General features: G+C 41.5%; 1 protein-coding gene across 2 annotated transcripts in view; it reads right to left on the bottom strand.

Annotated features, from left to right (window-relative positions):
* Positions 1-21,474, bottom strand: part of th (tyrosine hydroxylase) — a 62,942-nt gene that overhangs the window by 26,999 nt on the left and 14,469 nt on the right. For both annotated transcript variants that reach the window (XM_043706153.1, XM_043706152.1), the window contains exons 3-4: positions 12,643-12,814; positions 9,781-9,869 (exon numbers count right to left, since the gene is read on the bottom strand). In XM_043706153.1, the coding sequence (XP_043562088.1) occupies positions 9,781-9,869; positions 12,643-12,814 (261 nt within the window). The remainder of the gene's footprint in view (positions 1-9,780; positions 9,870-12,642; positions 12,815-21,474) is intronic.

Here is a 21,474-nt window from a genome sequence, read left to right as displayed (position 1 = left end):
GTGTAGCTAAGGTAGACCTAAGCTTGAAGTAATACAGATGCGGTGTCAGCTTGGCGAAGCTAGCTATCTGTGAAAAGCTGAAGTTGTGCCTGTGAGCAGGTGCCTGAGTGCAATTTCCAGAACCCAGGGGAATGAACTACCAGAATTTGAGCCATTGTAGAAGCAGTTTGTTTTTGTAAGAGCTCCAAAATCTTGGAATGACTTATAAAGTTTAATCAGGTTTGATGCAACACAGTTGCACCAACATTGCGGGTTTATGGAAAAATCCATGGCATCTGCCTTGACCGCATTATGGATGTTCAACCATAGTTAGTCTGTCATCCATATATACCTGAGGTTAGTTCTGGCTGTTAGCATATGTATTGTGGATTGTATCGCTCTTCTAAATTTGTATGATAAAACACTTTGTTGTTGGTTCAAATCGTTAAAATCGTGTTGCTTTATTCTCTTACTGAGTACCTGGGATCTCACACATGGTCAGCTTCGTAAAAAGGTTCACTGGTTCCTACACAGATCATAATTTAAAATTTGGAGACTAGTCTGGGATCATAATAAGACAAGGGTTGCTTGATATCAGATACAGGTGGCAGAAACAAAGGCTAGAAACAGATGCAAAGTAGAATTCTTCCACCTGACCGGAGTTGGATATTAGAGGAAATGGTCAATCCCAGTCCTCTTGTCATATCTTCTGTGACTAATGTAACAGAGCTGAAAGGGTGAATGGATTCTTGCAGTGTGCATTGCTTGGAAATATTGGGCTAGATTTCCTGAGCACTGGCAATCTCTTGCAGGTTGTCACTTCACTCCCTTTTCTTCACAAAAGGAGTCTCCTTTAGAACTGTCGAGCTCTCCATTCTGACAGTTCTTCGTAGAGCCTGTGAATTAGATGCCAAGTTAGTAGGATGCCGGGAGATCAGGGTACAGGGGTAATGTGCATTTGGGTAGGAAGTGGTAGTACCAATCACATAGGATGCCAATTGGGAAGAGGGCAGGGTGCCAGGGAGGTAGGGCACCAGGTGCAAGATGGCAAAGGGGCCAGGTGCCCAGATAAGTGATGCAGACATTAGGTAGCTTGGGTGGATGGGAGAGTTGGAATCCAACAGGGGGTGTGGAAGGTGGACATAACCTCGGAGGGGGTGTGGGGAGTGATAGCGGTGCAGTCAGGTGTGGAGCAGGGAAAGGGGGTGTCACCTCTCAGAAGATGTCAGATGAGGCTCTAGAAATGGTAAGGGCTCTAGCAGAGGAGCTTTGAGAGTCAAGTATGGGACCAGTTTAATAGTTACTCAGGAACTGGACAATGTATGGCATAGTCTAACCCTTTCTGAGTAACTACCTTGCTTAAGTTCATTGGAATCCTCTGAATCTCTGATTTAAGTGAAAACTTTTGAAGGGTTAAGGATGTAGCGGAACCTTCAATGTCCCAGGCTACCCCTTTGGACTCTGCTACAATGGAGATTCCAAAGGTTCCCTACTGGCAACTTCCATTTACACTTCATCTTCCATGAGGCCAGCAGAAACCCAATGGATTCAGACAATTCGGCTTCAAATGTTGATTTATCAGCCAAAAGTACAAAGCATTGTTTTTTTCACTAATTTTAGTTTTGGCAAATGCGAGATATTGCATTTTGGTAAAACAAATAAAGACATACAATTAAAAGTAGGGCCTTTGGCAGTGTTGAAGACCAGAGAGACCTCAGGGTTCAGTTACATAATTGTTTGATGTTTGCATCATAGGTAGACAGAGTGATTAAGAAACCATTTAGCATGCTTGCGGTTATTGCTCAGATCTTTGAGTATAGGAGTTGGGACGTTATTAGATTAATTACAGTGTGGAAACAGGCCCTTCGGCCCAACAAGTCCACACGACTCTCAGAAGAGCAACCCACCCAGACCCATTCCCCCACATTTACCCCTTCACCTAACACTACGGGCAATTTAGCATGGCCAATTCACCTAACCTGCACATTTTTGGACTGTGGGAGGAAACTGGAGCACCTGGAGGAAACCCACACAGACATAGGGAGAATCTGCAAACTCCACACAGACAGTTGCCTGAGGTGGGAATTAAACCTGGGTCTCTGGCGCTGTGAGGCAGCAGTGCTAACCACTGTGCCACCGTGCCACCCACCAGCCTAATATGTTAAAATTGTACAGGATGTTGGTGAGGCCTCTTCTGGAGTATTGTGCCCAGTTTTGGTAACCCTGCTATAGGCAGGATATTTTAAGCTGGAGAAGGTACAGAAGAGATTTACCAGGATGTTGCTGGGAAAGGAGGGCTTGAGTTATAAGGAGAGGCAGGGTAGTTTGGTGTGATTTTACCCAGAGCATTTGAGGCTGGGAGGTTTATAAAATCATGAGGTACATGGAGAGGGTGAATAGCCAAGGTCTTATTCCCAGCATTGAGGAGTCCAAAACTGGAGGGCAGAGATTTCAAAATGACAACACTTTCATGCAGAGGGTGGTGCATGTATGGAATGACCTGCCAGGAGAAGTGGAGGAGATGGATACAATGACAACATTTAAAAGGCATCTGGATGGGTACATGAAAGGGAAAGGTTTGGTGGGATAACAAATGGGACTAGATTAATTTAGGATAAGTGGCCAACAAGGAGAGTTGGACAACAGGGTCTGTTTCCGTGCTGTGCATCTCTATGACTGTACGAAAAATCATATTGCAATATACTATACTTATATGGAGCTAATACTGAAATTGTATGCAATCTTTCAGTTTTCATTTTATTGAGGGGTTCCTAAAGTATTGTGATCCCTTATCATAAGCCTTTAGGCCTCTGCATTATTCCACTCAGTTTAAAGAGTCTGGTTTTTGGCTTTGAATGGCAAATAGCTTGAATAAACGTGAACATTGGGTATGGGAGTAATGGAGGAAGGTCGGATTAATTCAAATCAATCACCTTATTATAGTATGTTATGATGTTAATTTCAGCACTCGCATAGAGCTAGTGAAGGAGCCATCAAATGGCAAAGTGGCTTTATCTTATTAGAAAATGTTTGCCATTTTGATTATTGATTAACGATTGTACAGTCTAATTTGCATCATCTCAATGTTCCATAAGGTCTTCTGACCGACTCTGCATCACTTGCTTATCGTACGATGGATGAAGACGTTGACAACTCAGTTGGCTGTAACAGACTAATCAACAACAGTAATAATGTACACATTGATGCTCAGTTTGGGTTCCATCAGGCGCTCTCAGCCCCTGACCTCATTTGGTCCAAATGTGGACAAAAGAGCTGAACTGCAGGCGAGGTGAGAGGGATGACCTTTACCCAGTGTTCACTCACAGTTGCCTAGATGCTCCAAGACCCCGAGCCTGCAGAATTCAGAAGTCCATGGACCATGAGGAGAAAATTAGAAGGCCAGCTTCCCTTGGCATCAAGCCTTCATTTGACTGAGTGCGATATCAAGGAGCCCTAGCAAACCTGGAGTCAATGAGAATCAGGGGAAAAGTCTCTTTTGGTTGCTATCATACTTAGTACAAAAAAGAAATGGTTCTAGATTGCTGGAAATCTATCACTGCTGCTTCAGCAGAGCTCTGCAGGAGTTCCTCAGGGTAGAGTCCTCGGCCCAACCAACTCCAGTGGAGTTCTGCAGGAGTTCCTCAGGTTAGGGTCCTTTGCCCCACCATTTTCCCCTGCTTCAACAATGACGACATCTCCATCATAAGGTCAGAAGTGGGGATGTTCGCCGATGACTGCACAACATTGAGTATCATTCACTACTCCTTCTGATCTGCTAAGTGACAAATAGTAGTCATACCACACAAATGTCAGCCAATGACCATCTTCAAAAAGACAGAAGTTAGCCATCTCCCCTTGATGTTCAATGGCATGTTCCTTGTTGAAATCCTGTTGTTGACATCCTGGGGTCATCATTGATGCTAAATTGAACTGGACCAGCTGTGTAAAGAAAAGACACTACAACAGCAGATTGAGGTTAGGAATTCTGGAGTGAGTAACTCCTGACTCACCGGTAACATTATCTACAATGCACAAGTCAAGAATGTTATAGAATATTTTCCTCTTGCTTGGATGAGCCCAGATGTAACAACATTCTAAAAGCTTGACACCATCCAGGCCTAAATAGCCTATCTCATTGGTGCCCCATATATCAACGTCAGCATTTCACTCTCTTCACCACCCAATGCCTAGTGACAGCAGTGTGTACAGTCTTCAAAATGCAATGCAGCAAATCAGCCTGGCTCTTTCAATAAAGCCTTCCAAACCCACCAATTCCTAACAATTAGCACAGGACAGCAGAACATTTGGACCAAGGTTGTAGTGAGGTCAGAGACTGAGTGCCCCTGCTGGAGCCTAAACTAAGCATCAATGTGTACGTTATCACTGTTATTGTTTCGTGTGTTACAGCCAACTGAGTTGTCAATGTTTTCATCCATCGTACGATAAGCAGGTGATGCAGAGTCAGTACACCTCCACCCTACCAGTTCCTCTGCAAGCCACTCAGCCTCCTTACGTGGAACAATATTGCCCACTGTCACTGGGTCAAAATCCTGGAAATTCTTTCCTAAAAGCACTGTGGATGGAGATGCATCATAAGGACTACGGTAATTTAACGAGACAGTTCATCATCTCCTTCCCAAAGGCAACAAGGGATGAGAACTTTAGTGATATCCACATCCCATGAACAAATAATTAAAATCAGAGCAATAGCTGTTCAAGGCATTATTGCTCTGGCTAACACCTGGTAATTTGCCTGATCTCTCAGTATGTCCTATGCCGCCCTCTGTTGACAAAGTAATGAAATGACTGAAGAATATAGGGTGACAAATACGACACACCTTCAAAGTTTATAATTTTTTTTATAATATGTCGTTATCATCATATATTAGTACAGTTTTTTGACATTTTTGCTGAGGATATTTCTGGGATACAATCCAGTATTCAGTGATAAAGGAGGGCAGAAGACAAACAATCCAGCAAAAAGGAATATATGTATGAGGGGTAGAGCATTGACTGGAAAATGATTTTTCCAGCTGCAACTGCAACTGGTTGACTTAAGGGCTTACCCTTTAGATAGTCTTAAACTGTTCTAACACAAAATGTACTTATATGCATTCAGCGTATCCACATTAAATGAGCAATATCGAGCAGGCAGGAAGTAAACATTCAAAGCTATTTTGCTGTATCCTGCTGTATGAATTCTAATCAGAGGCTATTAATGTGAGGCATCCATTCAGTTTCTCTACAGGTATTGCCTGACCTGCTGAATATTTTCAGCATTTTCTATTACATCAGCTTTCCAACGTTCATACTTTGCTGCTGAAATTGCAATTCCTAATACTGAATTGTGTACTCATAATTCTTCACTTTTGAGGAGTACAGTTCATGGATATGAGGCTGCATGAGAAATAGAATGCATATAGCCAGACTTAGCCTTGCAGCTGTGGGCACAGATTCTGGTAATGTCCAAAGACATTCTTCACATTTTGTCGGGTGCACTTTTCCAGGGCAACACTGACATCTGCTGGTATCTTTTCTGCAGACACCAATACAACTGTGAAAATGGTCATGACTGTGAACAGTCTCAGTCTCTCCTTTTGAACTTCCACTACAGAGTCCAAGGTTTATGGGCTCAAGTGGCACTGTGTTGTTTTGAACAAGAAATCACAGAATTGTAATGGATCCAAATCGATACTACCTCCCCAACGAAAACCAGCCTTCCATACATTGACGCCATCTACTCTTCTGGCTGCCTCAGGAAAGCAGCCAACATAATCAAAGATCCCTTCCACCTCGGTTATACTCTCTTTCATCAGGCTGAAGACACAAGAGTTTGAAAATACGAATCAACAGATTTAAGAACAGCTTATCAGACTTATGAGTAGACATCTCATATATTAAAGTTGATCTTTCTCTGCACCTTCTCTGTAGCTGCAACACTATATTCAGCATTCTGTTCTATTACTCTGATGTACTTATATAAAGTATGATTTATTTGGTTAGCATGCAATTCAATACTTCTCACTGTTTCTTGGTACATGTGACAATGATAAATCAAATTGAATGAAATCAAATGCAATCAAATCATATTTTCAAGCAATACATTTCATACCCTAACTACTTGTTTTTCACATTGCCTTTGCTTCTTTTGCACACATTGAGGCCAATGCTCTTAGTGCAGGACTAAATATGTACTTCACAATTCAAGATTCTGCCTTTCAAAGGAGACATTAAGCCATAGCTCTCTGTCCTATCAGATGGATGTAAATAATCCCTTACCACTACTTTGATAAAGAGCAGGGGATTTAGATTTCTTACAATGTGGAAACAGGCCCTTCAGCCCAACCAGTCTACACTGACCCTCCGAAGAGTAACCCACCCAGATCCATTTTCCCCTCTGACTAATGCACCTAACATGGCCAATTCACCTGACCTGCACATCTTTGGATTGTGGGAGGAAACCCACACAGACACAAGAAGAATGTGCAAAATCCACACAGACAGCTGCCCGAGGCTAGAATTGAACCTGGGACCATGGTGCTATGAGGCAGCAGTGCTAACCACTGTGCCACCGGGCCACCCTGAACCACTTGCCCATAGGAGACCACCCTGGAAGCAAATATCCCTCAACCAACATGAAAACAGGGTATTATCACCTTGCAGTTTGACAGAGCTTATTTTGCTTTAATAGGCTGTCACATTTCTTACTTTACAACAGTGGCCCCATCATGGCAGTATTCGTTGAGTGTGAAGAGGTTTGGGACTTTGTGAGCACATGAGGGATGCTATATAAATGCAAGTTGTCCTCTACATTCTTTTTCTTTCCAGATAGCTCAGAGTACATCTGTCGTGAGTGTAATGACAGTAATTTGCAGCATAATTTATATCCATCTGCACTGATCATCAACAATGCAAGACGTGTCTATAAACGTCACTCCGGTGCTATACTTCCTAATAGTTGTTTGCTGTTCACATCCATGTGACTATCCAGACTCCTCCGCTGCCCACTACTATGCCTCCTCCTACTGCCTCACCAAAGTGTTACACCTACAATAACTCGAATTTCATTTCGCTGATGACACCACCATAGTCGGTTGAGTCTCAGATGGGGACAAAACAGACTACACATGGGAGGTGGAAAACCTAGCAAAAATAGTGTCTGAGAACAACCTAGCTCTCAATGCCAGCGAAACCAAGGAACTCATTATTGACTTTCGGCAGAATGTATCATGCCCCCCTCCACATTAACAGCAAAGAGGTGGAATGAGTAGAGAGTGTCAAGTTCCTGGGAGTGGTCATCCACAACAAGCTTTCTTGGACTCTTCATGTGGATGCACTGGTGACAAAGGCCCAACAATATCTCCTTGTCCTCAGGCAGCTGAGGAATTTAGGCATGACACCGAATACCCTTGCCAACTTTTATAGGTGCACCGTCGAGAGTATTCTGTCTGGATTCGCTACTTGGTATGGCAGCTGTACAATAGAAATAGGTGCAGGAGTGGGCCATTCTGCCCTTCTAGCCAGCACCACCATTCATTATGATCATGGCTGATCCTCCTCAATCAGTATCCTGTTCCTGCCTTATCCCCATAACCCTTGATTCCACTATCCTTGAGAGCTCTATCCAACACTTTCTTGAAAGTATCCAGAGGCTTGGCCTCCACAGCCTTCTGGGGCAGAGCATTCCATACACCCACCACTCTCTGGGTGAAGAAGTTCCTCCTCAACTCTGTTCTAAATGGCCTACCCTTTATTTTTAAACTGTGTCCTCTGGTTCTGGGCTCACCCATCAGCGGAAACATGTTTCCTGCCTCCAGAGTATCCAATCCTTTAATAATCTTACACGTCTCAATCAGATCCCCTCTCAGCCTTCTAAACTCAAGGGTACATAAGCCCAGTCGCTCTAATCTTTCAACGTAAGATAGTCCCGCCATTCCGGGAATTGACCTCATGAACCTACGCTGCACTCCCTCAATAGCCAGAATGTCTTTCTTCAAATTTGGAGACCAAAACTGCACACAATATTCCAGGTGCGGTCTTACCAGGGCCCTGTACAGCTGCAGAAGAACCTCTTTGCTTCTATACTCAATTCCACTTGTTATGAAGGCCAGCATGCTATTATCTTTCTTCACTGCCTGCTGTACCTGCATGCTTGCTTTGAATATCGGAGATGGTTACAGAGAGTGGTGGACTCAGCCCGGACGATCACAAAGGCCAACCTCCCAGCTATACAATCTATCTACCAGGTCCGATGTCAAGGAAAGGCCGCCAGCACTCAAAGATCCATCCCACCCTGGCGATACTTCTCTACAACCTCTACCACTGGGGAGAAGGTATAGAAGCCTGAACATACGCACCTGCCGGTTTCATAACAGTTTCTACCTTACTATTGTCAGAATACTGAATGGACTCTCAAACTCTTAACATTCGCCTGAACCTGTGTTTTTTTTCCCCATTGTTTACCCATTATTTACTTATTAATGTTACTTAACTCTGTGACCTGTATTGCTCACAAGCCAAAGTATTTCACTGTGCCTTGGTACACATGACAATAAATTCAATTCAATTCAATTCATCATCTGGTCCGGTGCTTGAAGACGTATCGACACAGAGGAATGTAGGGCGGTAGGAGTCACTGACTAATTCTTGGCCATCAATTCTAATGGCAGGCTACATGTCCAGAACTACAAGAACAGCAACAAAACAGAACTTTTGCTCTAGAACTGTCTTTTCCAAATAAGATCTCGAATGTGATATATACATTTACAAGTTTCTACCAGGGACAGCACCACCTTATAGTTCGGCTACTTTTTTGTCACACGTGTTAAATCTTCCTTTTGATGTGAAGCACTTCCAAAGTACTTGCTCCAGAGATTCTAGGATTGAAGATAGTGAGCAACAGACAGCACTTGTTATTCACAGTTGAGCAGAAATGAACTGTATTATGCTGGGAAAAATGTTGCACAGATTATATAATCCTATCTGGAAGCAGCAATGCCAAAGCACACAGCATGAACACAAAGTGAATGGTATCGAGTAAGACACACTTATCTCTTTTTATAGTATATTGTAATTGTTTGGTCAGTCATAGAGTCATGCAGCACAGAAATAGACCCTTTGATACAATCAGTCCATGCCGATCATAATCCCAAACTAAACTAGCCCCACCTGCCTGTGCTTGGCCCTGATCCCTCCAAACATTTCTTGTTCATGTATTTATCCAAAAATAGTAACTGTACCCACATCCACCACTTGCTCCGGAATTTCAATCCACATATGAACCACTCCGTGTAAAAAAAAGCCCCCAATTCTTGTTTAAATCATTCTCCTTTCACTTTTAAAATAAGCCCCCACTCTCGAAATCCCCCACCCGAGAAGTTTCAAGTGCCATTTATCCATGCCCCTCATGATTTTACAAACCTCTACAAGGTCACCCCTCAACCTCCTATGCTCAAGCGAGAAAAGTCCCAGCCTCTCCAGACATTTTTAAAAATAACTCCAACCCTCCATTTCCAACAACATCCCGGTAAAACTCTTCTGAACCCTCTCCATTGTAATAATATCCTTCCTATAGGGTGACCAGAATTGTTGTTTTAATAATGGCAGAAATGGAAAGAGTTTTACAAAAGTTCTACAACCCAGAAATGGACCATTTGCCCTGACCAGTCTTTGCTCATGAACCTGTTCCATATGAGCTTCCTCCTAAACTGTTTTCTCAAACTCTACTCCTTTGGAATTGAAAGTTTTTGATTGGTGACATCTCCCCAGCAAAGATTCCTTCACATAAATTTGAAAGCTTACCGGATGATCCAGATCCAATTCCGGCTCATATTTTGTAACTAATTGATGACATCTATCCAAATCTGATAGCTTTTTTGGAAACCAATGAACTAGAAGTGAAAGAAAGGAGATAAAATGGAAGCACAGATTAACTAATTGGAATGTTTCAAAGCATCAAAAAGCACCTGTGATGCATATATTATTGGAAGGTAACCACTTCATGCAGAGCTAGCAATGGAGAGAATAATTCTGCAGTATTTTTAAATGATCAGCCTGATAAACAGAGGAACTAAACAAGAGTAGGATAATGTCACATATCACCAGTATGTACCTGCGGCAAACCTGTACGTCCAATCAGGGTTGTGGCTGATTCTAACTCAATGAGTCATTGAATGAATTTAATTATCAGCAACATCAGAGGAACAACAGTCATTTAATAAGATTTGATCTTTGTCCTGGTCCAATTGTAAACATAAATTCTGCTCTAGGGCATGAAGATAGCTGGGAAGAATTACTGCCTAATGTTTTTCAGCCTCTTAGTTTTCCATTACATTATATCAGGCAGTGAGAGTTTGAAGCATCTATTGGAATATGTATATTGACTGCTGTCTGTATATTATACATTATAATGTAGATAATGTATTTTAAATAATATAATTGAAAGAAATCATGTACACACTGGATCTGTGCTACTTAAAAGCTAAGTTATTACATGATAGTGCATAACAAATATCTCGCAGTGTATCAGCTTATCTAGGTTGATAACATTCTCATCTCTGATGTATAGAGAGAAGGTTATGTGATAAAGTCAGAGTTCAGGATTTGGACACATAAGTAAGGCCAATATTTCAGTGCGAGTGCTGAGGGAGTGTTGCACTGTCAGTGTTGATCTGTTTGTTTCAGATGAACATAAAGAACCGTGGTAATTCAAGGAAGAATGAGGATCTCCTCAACTCACCTGCATAACATTCATCTAGTTGCTACTTGATGGGTGCTGTTCATTGATCAGAACATTAATTATAATTCATTGTATGTGAAACACACTGACATTCTTGAGAGTTGTATTAAGCATTGCATTACTGTTGAAAAAAAAATTGTCCCAGTTTCCGAGCATGCCCACAGTTGTTTAACATTCACTTGTTGCCTGCATCTCACTCAATGATGATCTAATATATAATTTATGCATCATATTCAAAAGGCGTAGCAATTCTAATGCCTGAGACTTTTTGCTTAAACTTTCCAATTTCCTTCCAGATTTTCTCATTTCACCCTTCATCTGGATGAAGGTGGTAATTCAAATTGGATGTAGATCCATGGATGTTTTTAAACAATTATGAGAGTTTATACCAATGGTTTGCACTAGGAAAATAAAGCACCTCATTTGGTTAAAATCTGGCATTTTCTTTAACAATGAAATAAGCTTCTGACCACATTTCCATCAGTTAGATCAGCAGCTTGAATGGTACTCCATCCCACCCACTTTCAAAATTCACTCTTTTCCACAGATACACAGTCAAGGCAGTGTTAAAGTTGTACTGCAGTAAGTCACCGAGGCTTCTTTGACAGGACGTTCCAAACTTCCAACCACTACCATCTGGGAAGACCAGGTGTTTGGACACAGCCCCATCAAGTTTCCCTCTAAACCACACAACATCCTGACTTAGAACTACATCACCATTCCTTCATTCTCACTGGGCCAAAGTCTTGAAACTCCTTTTCAAATAGCACTGTAGGTGTCCTCCCACTTCAGGGACAGCAGCAGCTCAAGAAGGCAACTCAGCGCTGGCTTCTCCAGGGCATTGTATCAATAATTAGACAAAAAATGTTGGCCTGGCCAGCAATGCCTACATTCCATGAAGAATCAAATTAAACCCACCCTCATCACTGTCTGTAAAGCACCAATCTCTGCTGTTGTTTCAGCTCATCTGTCATTGAAACCTTCAGTCGTGTCTTTGTTGCATCTAAATTTAACTTCTCCAGTGCACTTCAGACCAGCATGCTATTTTCCACCTTTAATAAAGTTGAATCTGCCACCTGTGTCTTATCTCACACCAAGTCCTGTTTAACTCAGTCTTCAATGAGCCACACTGGCTCCCAGATCATCAGTACGTTGAGTCTTCTCCTTGACTATTAATTGCTGTCTATCTTGGTAATACCCTCCAGCTATGCAACCCTCCAAGGTATCTGAGGCCCTTCAGTTCTGGCCTCTTGAGCTTCCCCAATTCTATTGCTATCCCATTGGCAGTCATGGTTTTAGCTGACTAGGGCCCTGAGCTCTGGAAATGCCTCTCCTAAACCTCTAAGTCCTCCTTTAGGACACTCCTCACAGCACACTTCAGGAACCAAGTCACATCTCCTTATGTAGATCAGAAAGAAATTTTATTGAGTAATTCACCTGTGTGAGGGAATTGGAGCATCTTACTTTTTTCACTGTTCTATATAAATGCAGTTTGCCATTACTATTGAATCCTGGAGTTTCTAAGAAATAGGTTCAATCGCTGGTCTCTTCTTGAATTTCCTGATCTCCATTAGGACAGCGGTCAAGCTGCACAGCTCCTTTCAGAGTTGAAAAGTTAAACAGAACGATGCCTGGTTCCTGCTCAAGGTTAATATTCAGTTGACGCATCCAACCCTGTAGTAGATATCTTCCTTAATCAACCAGTTCAGAGATGGCCTGACACACTTCTGGAGCAAATGCATGAAATAATTCCTTCAGCGAAGGAGAACATTGGAGAGGATCTGGGAAAATTGAGTAAAAATCTTAAAATATTATGGAGCATGACTGGGTAACAATTATATTCACAGAATACTGAAATCTGTTAGTTGCACAGCTGAAGAGAAAACATACAATAGTCAGAGAGGGAGAAAAGTCATTATTCTTACATTTCTCTTCTTTTGTTGTTTTTACATCATCTGCAACTCTTTTCAGGGAACTGACCAAGGTGCTGATATCTGAAACGTTTGTTTCACAACGGATGAAGAATTCCAATATCTCTTTATCTTTTGGTTTCTTGGATGGCCTTGTTTCAATGTGGTATATTTTAGCTTCAAAGGTCTGTGTAAAAGAACAGGGTGGGGGATGGAGGGGATATTATATGTAATTAAACCAAACAATACTCTGTAATTACAACCGAAAATCCAGAATTTAAATAAGAAATCCCTGAGCAATATTGAGTCCAACCAATCCAAATCCAACATAAGATTATTCTATTTCATAACACACTTCCTATTACTCATTGATCTTCTGGCGTTTATAAGTCTCTGAAATTAAGTAATATTGATATCTTTGCAACCAATCTGCATTCATCACTGCATACATCACTCTAGTTGCCTTTTAAATGTATACCAAATTGACCTGTTCCAACTACAGTTTCTCAGAGTTATTTCCACATATACAGAATAAAAGACCATTTTTCAACATCTAACCTTGTTTTAAGTTTCTGACTTTTGTACTGATGTCTTCGAGTCATGGATAAGATGTTCTCTCCTGATTTTGACAGTTTTTATTCTACTGAACATCTGTATCATGTGCTCATAGTCTTTTTCCCTAGTTGCTGAATTTTTTTCTTTGTAAATTTGTCTGAAAAACATCATTATCCTCAAACTTATTGATGATCTGTACTTTTCTGAAGGGAGAGTGGCAGGAATACTTCACAGAATACTCCATAACTCCTTAGCATTGACAGAGTCAAAAGTTAACAGAATACTCAAAGACTTGTGAAGAAATATAATTATGGAAATATGCAAACTCTTTCCCTTTGTCACACTGATAGCATTTTAAAAAATTGTTCTGATGGTTTGTCACTTTATATAATTGCAGATTACCTCACACAATCCAATTTATGTTTTAAATCAGTGAGTCTCCTATGATGCTGCTTATGATCAAATACTAGAGGTGGTCTTTGATTTATGAATTAACAAACACTCATACTTATGAACACAATCCCATACTGGGGTGTTAATTTTATAGACCCTTCATGAGAACATTTCCTGCACTCACAAACATCTGTTTTGTATTGCCCTGCGTTGTGTTTTCTGACTTGCATACAAATTGACTTGCAAACGGATTCCGCAATGGAACCCATTTCCAACCTGGGGACTGCTGTGTGTTATTTTAGAAGTATTTGCAGTCATGCACAATTAATTTTCTCATCAGGGTGAAGTGATAGCACTTGTAAAAGCCTATCTGGCTCACTTATATCTTTTAAGAAAGGAAATTTGCTACCTCAACCAAGTCTTGCCTATATGTCACTTCTAACCCACGGCAACATGCCAGACTTTTAGGTAGCCTAGCAAGGCACCAATTCATGCAGGTGCAGTCAGGATTGGACTTGTAAATGACATGCATATCCTATGAAAGGGAAATATACTGTACTATTCATCTACTAGCATGGGTCAGCATATCTCTTAGACAACAAAATAGATTGCAGTTAAGTAAACAAGGAGTGATTTTATTCAATGGTTAATTACTACACAGGCTGGAACCCTGCCTTTGCATGTTAAAGAAGATCTGTTGGAATTGTACCTCTGCAGCTTCTGTTCCTGAGTTTGTTTTTATTCCTTTACTGGCAACATTTTATTTGTAAATTTTAAAAATTATAATGGGAAAAAAAATACACTAGATGTCAAGGAAACGACAAGCATTAGTAAAGTTTCAGTAGTATACTATAAATAGGTAAGTATTTCTTCCTCAGGATATTGTACATGGTTGGGTTTGTGTGGGTAGAACAAATACTTTGAAGCACCCTGCAAGGTACCAGAAAAAACGACAAGATGAAAACTGGATAATATTCTTTGTAGTGACATTGATATGAAGGACATATATTGGTTGAAACAGCATGGAAATTGCTCTACTCTTTTTTGAATAGATTCATTGAATCTTTTACACTTTCCTAAAAAAGGCTGAAATCTTGGCTTTACGTGTCATTCAGACATTAGCCTACATCTCATGCATAAATGGCTCTTAAACCCACAAATCTCTGAGCCAAATGCATAAATGCTACATTTGAGTCACAGCTGACAGCTGTAACTTGCGACATTTTATCACAGTTGCAGCTCTAAGTATGATATGACAGACAAAATATGAATTCGGTGAAATGTTTTGATGGATGAATGGATGGACTCTAAATATGCCTTTTGAGATTCTTTAAAATTTTATTTTTTAAGAAGAAAAGGCCTCTCTGATCTAACATAGCATTATGGTGAATACTATATACTGAATTATAAAGTATAAGAGACACAAGCCAGGATTCTGAGAAATTTCTGGAAGACATCTGAAAGCACTGCAGTGAAGATTTAGAAATTTATATTCAGTATCTGAATCCCCTGAAATACAACTGTAGTTTTCATATCACTCTGCAACATATATATATTTTCTCTTCACAATATGTACAAGGTTCTAAGGTTGGAGGGGTATGGATTTGATTCAATATTGATTTCCTTGACAGCCACTATCACTGACCATTAACCAGTATTGTTGCCGTGGTAACCTGAATGCCACAATGACCTTTTTCACCTCGCTCATGCTTATGTTTTTGCCAAGTTAGTTTATTAGGTATATATCATTCTCCACAAAATATTGGGTAGTCAACAAAAGGTCCTCTTTTCACTATAAAAAAAAACTGAGGGAGTGCAAATGCTGGCCAGCTGCCATGTCTTAACAACCTGTTTGATTTTATGTGCACTTACCACTTAATCCCAGGATGCACTGACTGATCTCATCTGTCCTCATCCATCCAGGTACACCTCCAGTGCAAATCATTCGGTCATGATCAAGACTTGGATCTTTCCTATTGGGGTGGCACGGTGGTTCGCATTGCTGCCTCACAGCGCCAGGGACCCAGGTTCGATTCCATCCTCAGGTGACTGTGTGGAGTTTGCACATTCTCCCTGTGTCTGTGTGGGTTTCCACCCATAATCCAAAGGTGTGCAGGTCAGGTGAATTGGCCATGCTAAATTGCCCAGTGTTAGGTGCAATAGTCAGGGCTAAATATTGGTAGGGGAATGGGCCTGGCTCGGTTACTCTTCAGAGAGTTGGTGTGGACTTGTTGGGCCGAAGGGCCTGTTTACATACTGTAGGGAATCTAATATAATCTAATCTCCCCCTAGGGTTGCTGAGGCCAGTTGTGACATGCTAATTGTTGTCCTGGATGAAATTAGCCAATGCAGCAAGCATTATGAAGCTTTCTGGCCGCTGTTGTATTATGTGATGTGTTTAAAAAAGCAAAACCTTCTCAATCACTGAATTACATGACAGTTTCTTATCGGACTTGAAGACACCTGTCGTTGGCCACCCCATATTTTGTGGAAATGCACATTTGCCTGTTAAACTATCTTGGAAAAGCAAAGCTGCTTCAACACTTCACAAATCAGCTTTATGACCACTTCACTCATGTTCCAATTTTTACACTAATAACCTAAGAAAGAGGAGCAGAAGTCTCATGGCTCATTGAGCCTGCTCTACCATTCATTAAGATTGTGGCTAAATTTCTGCATAATTCCACTCTCAGACCTGATGCCCATGCCCCTTAGTTTGCTTAGTGTCCAATGACCTATTGATCTTAAACAACACAGTGACTGAGCATTCACCACTCTCTGAAACCTCCAAAATATTCATAAGTTTGAGTGAAAAACCTCTTTCTCATCTCAGTCATAATTGGAAACATCTTATTCTGAGTTTATGACCCCTAGTTCTGGACAGGGTAATAACCTCTGAGCATCTTCAGTACTGAGGACTCTAAGAATTGTTTAAGTTTCAGTGAGATTTTTTTTTTTAAACCTCAAAGAACTTGAACCTTATTTATTCAAGTCTTTAGCTAATCACTTGGCTTGCCTCACTCCATTTTCATGCAAAAGTGAGGACTGCAGATGCTGGAGATTAGAGTTGAGAGTGTGGTGCTGGAAAAGCACAGCAGGTCAGGCAACATCCGAGGAGCAACAGAATCGACGTTTCAGGCAAAAGCCCTTCATCAAAAGCCGTTCCTGATGAAGGGCCTTTGCCCAAAACGTCAATTTGCCTGCTCCTCGGGTGCTGCCTGACGTGCTGTGCTTTTCTAGCGCCACATTCTTGACTCCGATTTTCATTGTCAGTCTGTTCCTCAGAATTCACTTTCTCACCGAACTTTATGTCATCAGCTTTTTTCACTCATTCACCTATCTAGAAATTTTTAATCAACTTCTTCAGACACACTTCTGTAGCAGGTAGGACTTGAATCCAAGCATCCTGGTCCAGACAAAGGGACATCACCAATGCAGCAATAAAGCTCCTAATATTGGGGGATTGTTGTCACTGAGTGCACTATAAAGTAAAGGTGCAAATGCTTTTTTCTAAACATCCTGTTCTGAAACGTTATTACACACCTCTGAACAGTGGGACTTGAACTAGACCTTCTGGCTCAGAGGTAGAGACATTATCACTGCACCACAAGAGCCACTCATTCACCTCATCTAGATATTTTCTAATTAACCTTTTCAGAGATGGTATTACACATGTCCAGAGCAGGTGGAACTTGAACCCAAAACTCTTCATCCAGACACTAAGACTGTGCCACCAGTGCCCCAGCATCGCCCATTTACCAGATATGTGTTTAATTCCCTAAGCAACGGCACTGATACAAACTGTGAATGGCTGAAGACCAGACATGGATCCTTGCATCATTCAGTTAGTAATCCCTATCATCCTGAAAAATTCCTGTTTATTCCAACTCTCTACTTTCTGTCTATTATCAAATCCTCAGTTTATGCCATTAAATTGCTCCAAACCCAAGAATCCTGATTTTGTATTTAAAAAAACTCTAGTGCAAGCTTACTGAATGCTTTCTGAAGGAACAAATATACTATATTCACTCCTAACTCATTGATCTTAAGGAATTGCCATTTCATTTTAACCATTTAAAGCATGACTGAAATTAAGCAGAAACCTATAAAATTCAATTTAAAAAATTCTGCTGCTATTGACACTGGGGCTGAATTGATGCTAGACTGGTGTGTGAGAATAACGTAGTTATATATGTCACTGAATGCTTTGACTGAAATGTTAATCTAAGGTTTTTATATTTTACTCTTAGGATTGTACAACAATGTTAAAGATACATACTGAAGAGTATTTTAATGTGCACTATTCCAGATCATAGAATTCCTACAGTATGGAAGCAGACTATTCAGCTCATCAAGTCCACACTGACCCTCCAAAGAGCACCCACCCAGAACTGTCCACTACCAATGCTCCAGCATTTCCTATGTCTAAACTACCCTAGACACGATGGGCAATTATGCATGGCCAATTCATCTGACTTGAACATCTTTGGACTGAGAGGGGAACCTGGAGCACCCGAAGGAAACCCACGTAGACGTGAGGAGAATGTGCAAACTCCACACAGACTCAAGAGTGGAATCAAACCTGGGTCCCTGGCACTGTGAGGCAGCAATCCTAACCACTGAGCCACCCTGTCTCCCCAGATGCTGCCAAATCTGCTTGATGATTCTTTCCTCAACAATCACATTTTTATTGTGGTTGTAAAGAGGATTTGGCAGCTTCTTCATAAACTTTGAATGGTTAATCTATCAAGTCCAGGACAGAGTGTAACTTGACTAGTTTTGAACAGTTTGCCACGTATAACATTCCCTCCATTCTTTTGCCAAGATTTCTCCCCTAATCCCTAAAACGCCCTGAGGATAAGGGTCAATGAGCACTGACAATATTCTGGAACCTTGCCCAAGCAGCCATTCTATTTGTCCAGCCCTGTATAATGAGTTGCAGATTTTACAGCACCTTTGGTCTTTGTGGGTAGATCGGAGTCCAGGATGGGCGGACATTTGCTGAGGTACAGGCTCTGATGGGTGGTTGCCTCTGTGCACAGCCACACACCAATACCAACTTCCACCCCTCCCAGTGTTCTGTTGGCCAGCAGCGGAATCACAAAGCCCAAATGTTAACGTAATGATCCGGGTCCAACATTCTGAGTTTAGCAGAGGTGCCTGAAGAACACTTTAGGGGAGGCAATCTCAATGTGCCGCAGTTCACTGATCAAAAACGAAGCAGCAGATTATTGTGAAAGTGAATGTAACCACCACTCTGAAAAGCCCCCTAGCCCCACGCTGAGACTCACTGTTCCTATTCTAAATGTTAATGGGGTATAGTGGTAACGTTGCTGGGCTAAAATGTCAGGCACCTGAGCTCTGGCTTCAATCCTGCCATGGCAACTGATGAAATTTAAATTCAATTTAAAAAAAAAAATCTGGAATTGAGAGTTGTCCCAGTAACAGTGACCATGAAATTCTCATGAATTGTTACTTAAATCAATCTGGTTCACTAGAGTCATGGAGATGTACGGCACAGAAACAACTTCGGTCCAACTCGTCCATGCCAAATCAGATATCCTAAACTAATCTAGTCCCATTTGCCAGCACTTGGCCCATATCCCTCTAAACCCTTCCTATTCCATCTAGGTGCCTTTTAAATGCTGTAATTGTACCAGCCTCCATCACTTCCTCTGCAGCTCATTCCATACATGTACCACCCTCCGTGAAAAGGTTACCCCTTAAGTCCCTTTTAAATGATTCCTCTCTCACCCTTAACCTATGCCCTCTAGTTCTGGACTCCCCCACCACAGGGAAAAGCCCACTCATACCCTTTAAGGAACAGAATCCTTATGTGGTCTGGCTTGCATGTGACTCCAGATCCACAACAATGTTTGCAACTCTTTATTGCACTCTAAGGCAGTTAGGGATGGGTAACAGATACTGGACTTACTAGCAAGGCCCACAGGTTGTGAATAAATAATACACCTGTTTTAAAAAAAAGTCCCAATAACAATTCTCCGCCCAGTTTCCTATTGCTAAGAGCCCATCTCACTGATGCGAATAGTTTTAAGGACCAAAACCTCAGGTGGGGGTCAAAGACTTACCCTCATGCTGAGTTTAGTCCCATCAGAATTGCATCGCAATCAAAGGGGGAGCAGATACCACTGACCCGAGTGCCTGTAAGCTATTTATCCATGTGATGACAACTAAGCGAGACCCATACTTGTCCTCAACAGCAGTTGACATGTATTCACTTGTGACTCAAAGTCATGACTATGTTTCCCCTAACCCAGAATCTTGTTGTGATACTGCCCCACTGACAGTCACCTTCAAGGAAATCAGCAAACTGAGCTCTGACAGCTCATGGAAGAATATATTAAAGCAAGTGACTTCAATTCCTTGAATTCCCTTAATTCAACTCCCAAATCAAGAAAATAAAATTGTAAATTCACATGATTGACATAAATCAACAAAATGTCAGGTCATATCTCAATTCAATTTCTGAACGTGTGGCATTCAGCCTCCCTTCTTTGTTAAAGCCACTTGTTCAATCAATTTAGATGGGGAAGAAAAAAGCCTGACATTGAATATTAAATTATCCTTCTGTGTGACCACAATAATGTAGGGCTGGTTTCTGGTTGCAGCCCCAGAGGCTGTACGTTAGCATACAAACACTATTATACCTGAATCTGTTTCAACAAGTTATTTGTTTTGCCAGAAGGGACCTTGAAACAAATGCTGCTATTACACATATCACTCACATGGGTTTGCAGATCTCCTAAGCTAATTACTCCAATTGGAAACAGCATTTCACTGTCATACATCACAGCACATAGGCCTGACTTTTTATCAACTTCATTTTCCTCGAAATGTACACTCTTCTTCCTCCCTGCGTCCTCATGATGCAAGTGAAGACTCACTAGAATGAGTCTAGAGTGCTCCAATTAATTCTGCATCAAAGCCTCTCAAATATAAGACTTGCTTTGTGGACCCTCTATCTACCCATCTCCCTATAATCCCTTAAAAACCTGGTTTGGCTTCTTGATTCAGTTCCAGTTTTTACAATTCCGGCTGTATAATGCACGGAGTTCTCAATGCCACAGTGGTGACTGGCTGCAAATCATGTTGTGGAACATGAAAGGGTTCATAAAAGATTAACAAGGATGTTGCCAGGGTTGGAGCATTTGAGCTCCAGGGAGAGGCTGAACAGGCTGGGGCTATTTTCCTTGGAACTTGGAAGGCTGAGAAGTTATCTTATAAAGGATTTTAAAATCATGAGGGGCAGGGATAGGGTAAACAGACAAGGTTTTTTCCCCCAGACTGGGGAGTCCAAACCTCAAGGCCATAACTTTAAGGTGAGAAGGGAAAGATTTAAAAGTGACCTTGCACCGAAAACTGGGAAATGCTTGTTGTTTGCAATGATATGCTGGGTTCTCCCATCATTAAGAATGGGGATGTTTGTGAAGCCAGTTAGTCAGAGTCCTGATCTGATTTATTAGTTGTGGAATTGCTTGGCCTTGCTACTGTTTGCTTAATGTTGTGGTTCTGTTCGCCGAGCTGGGAATTTGTGTTGCAGACGTTTTGTCCCCTGTCTAGGTGACATCCTCAGTGCTTGGGAGCCTCCTGTGAAGCGCTTTCTGTGATCTTCCTCCGGCATTTGTGTGGTTTGAATCTGCCGCTTCCGGTTGTCAGTTCCAGCTGTCCGTTGCAGTGGTCGGTATATTGGGTCCAGATCGATGTGCTTATTGATTGAATCTGTGGATGAGTGCCATGCCTCTAGGAATTCCCTGGCTGTTCTCAGTTTGTCTTGTCCTATAATAGTGGTATTGTCCCAGTCGAACTCATGTTGCTTGTCATCTGTGTGTGTGGCTACTAAGGATAGCTGGTCGTGTCGTTTCGTGGCTAGTTGGTGTT

The sequence above is a fragment of the Chiloscyllium plagiosum genome, chromosome 16 (genome assembly GCF_004010195.1).
Source record: "Chiloscyllium plagiosum isolate BGI_BamShark_2017 chromosome 16, ASM401019v2, whole genome shotgun sequence".
NCBI classification, from domain to species: Eukaryota; Metazoa; Chordata; class Chondrichthyes; order Orectolobiformes; family Hemiscylliidae; genus Chiloscyllium; species Chiloscyllium plagiosum.
The sequence above is the reverse complement of the archived record's forward strand: the minus strand, read 5'-3'. Positions and strand labels throughout refer to the sequence as shown.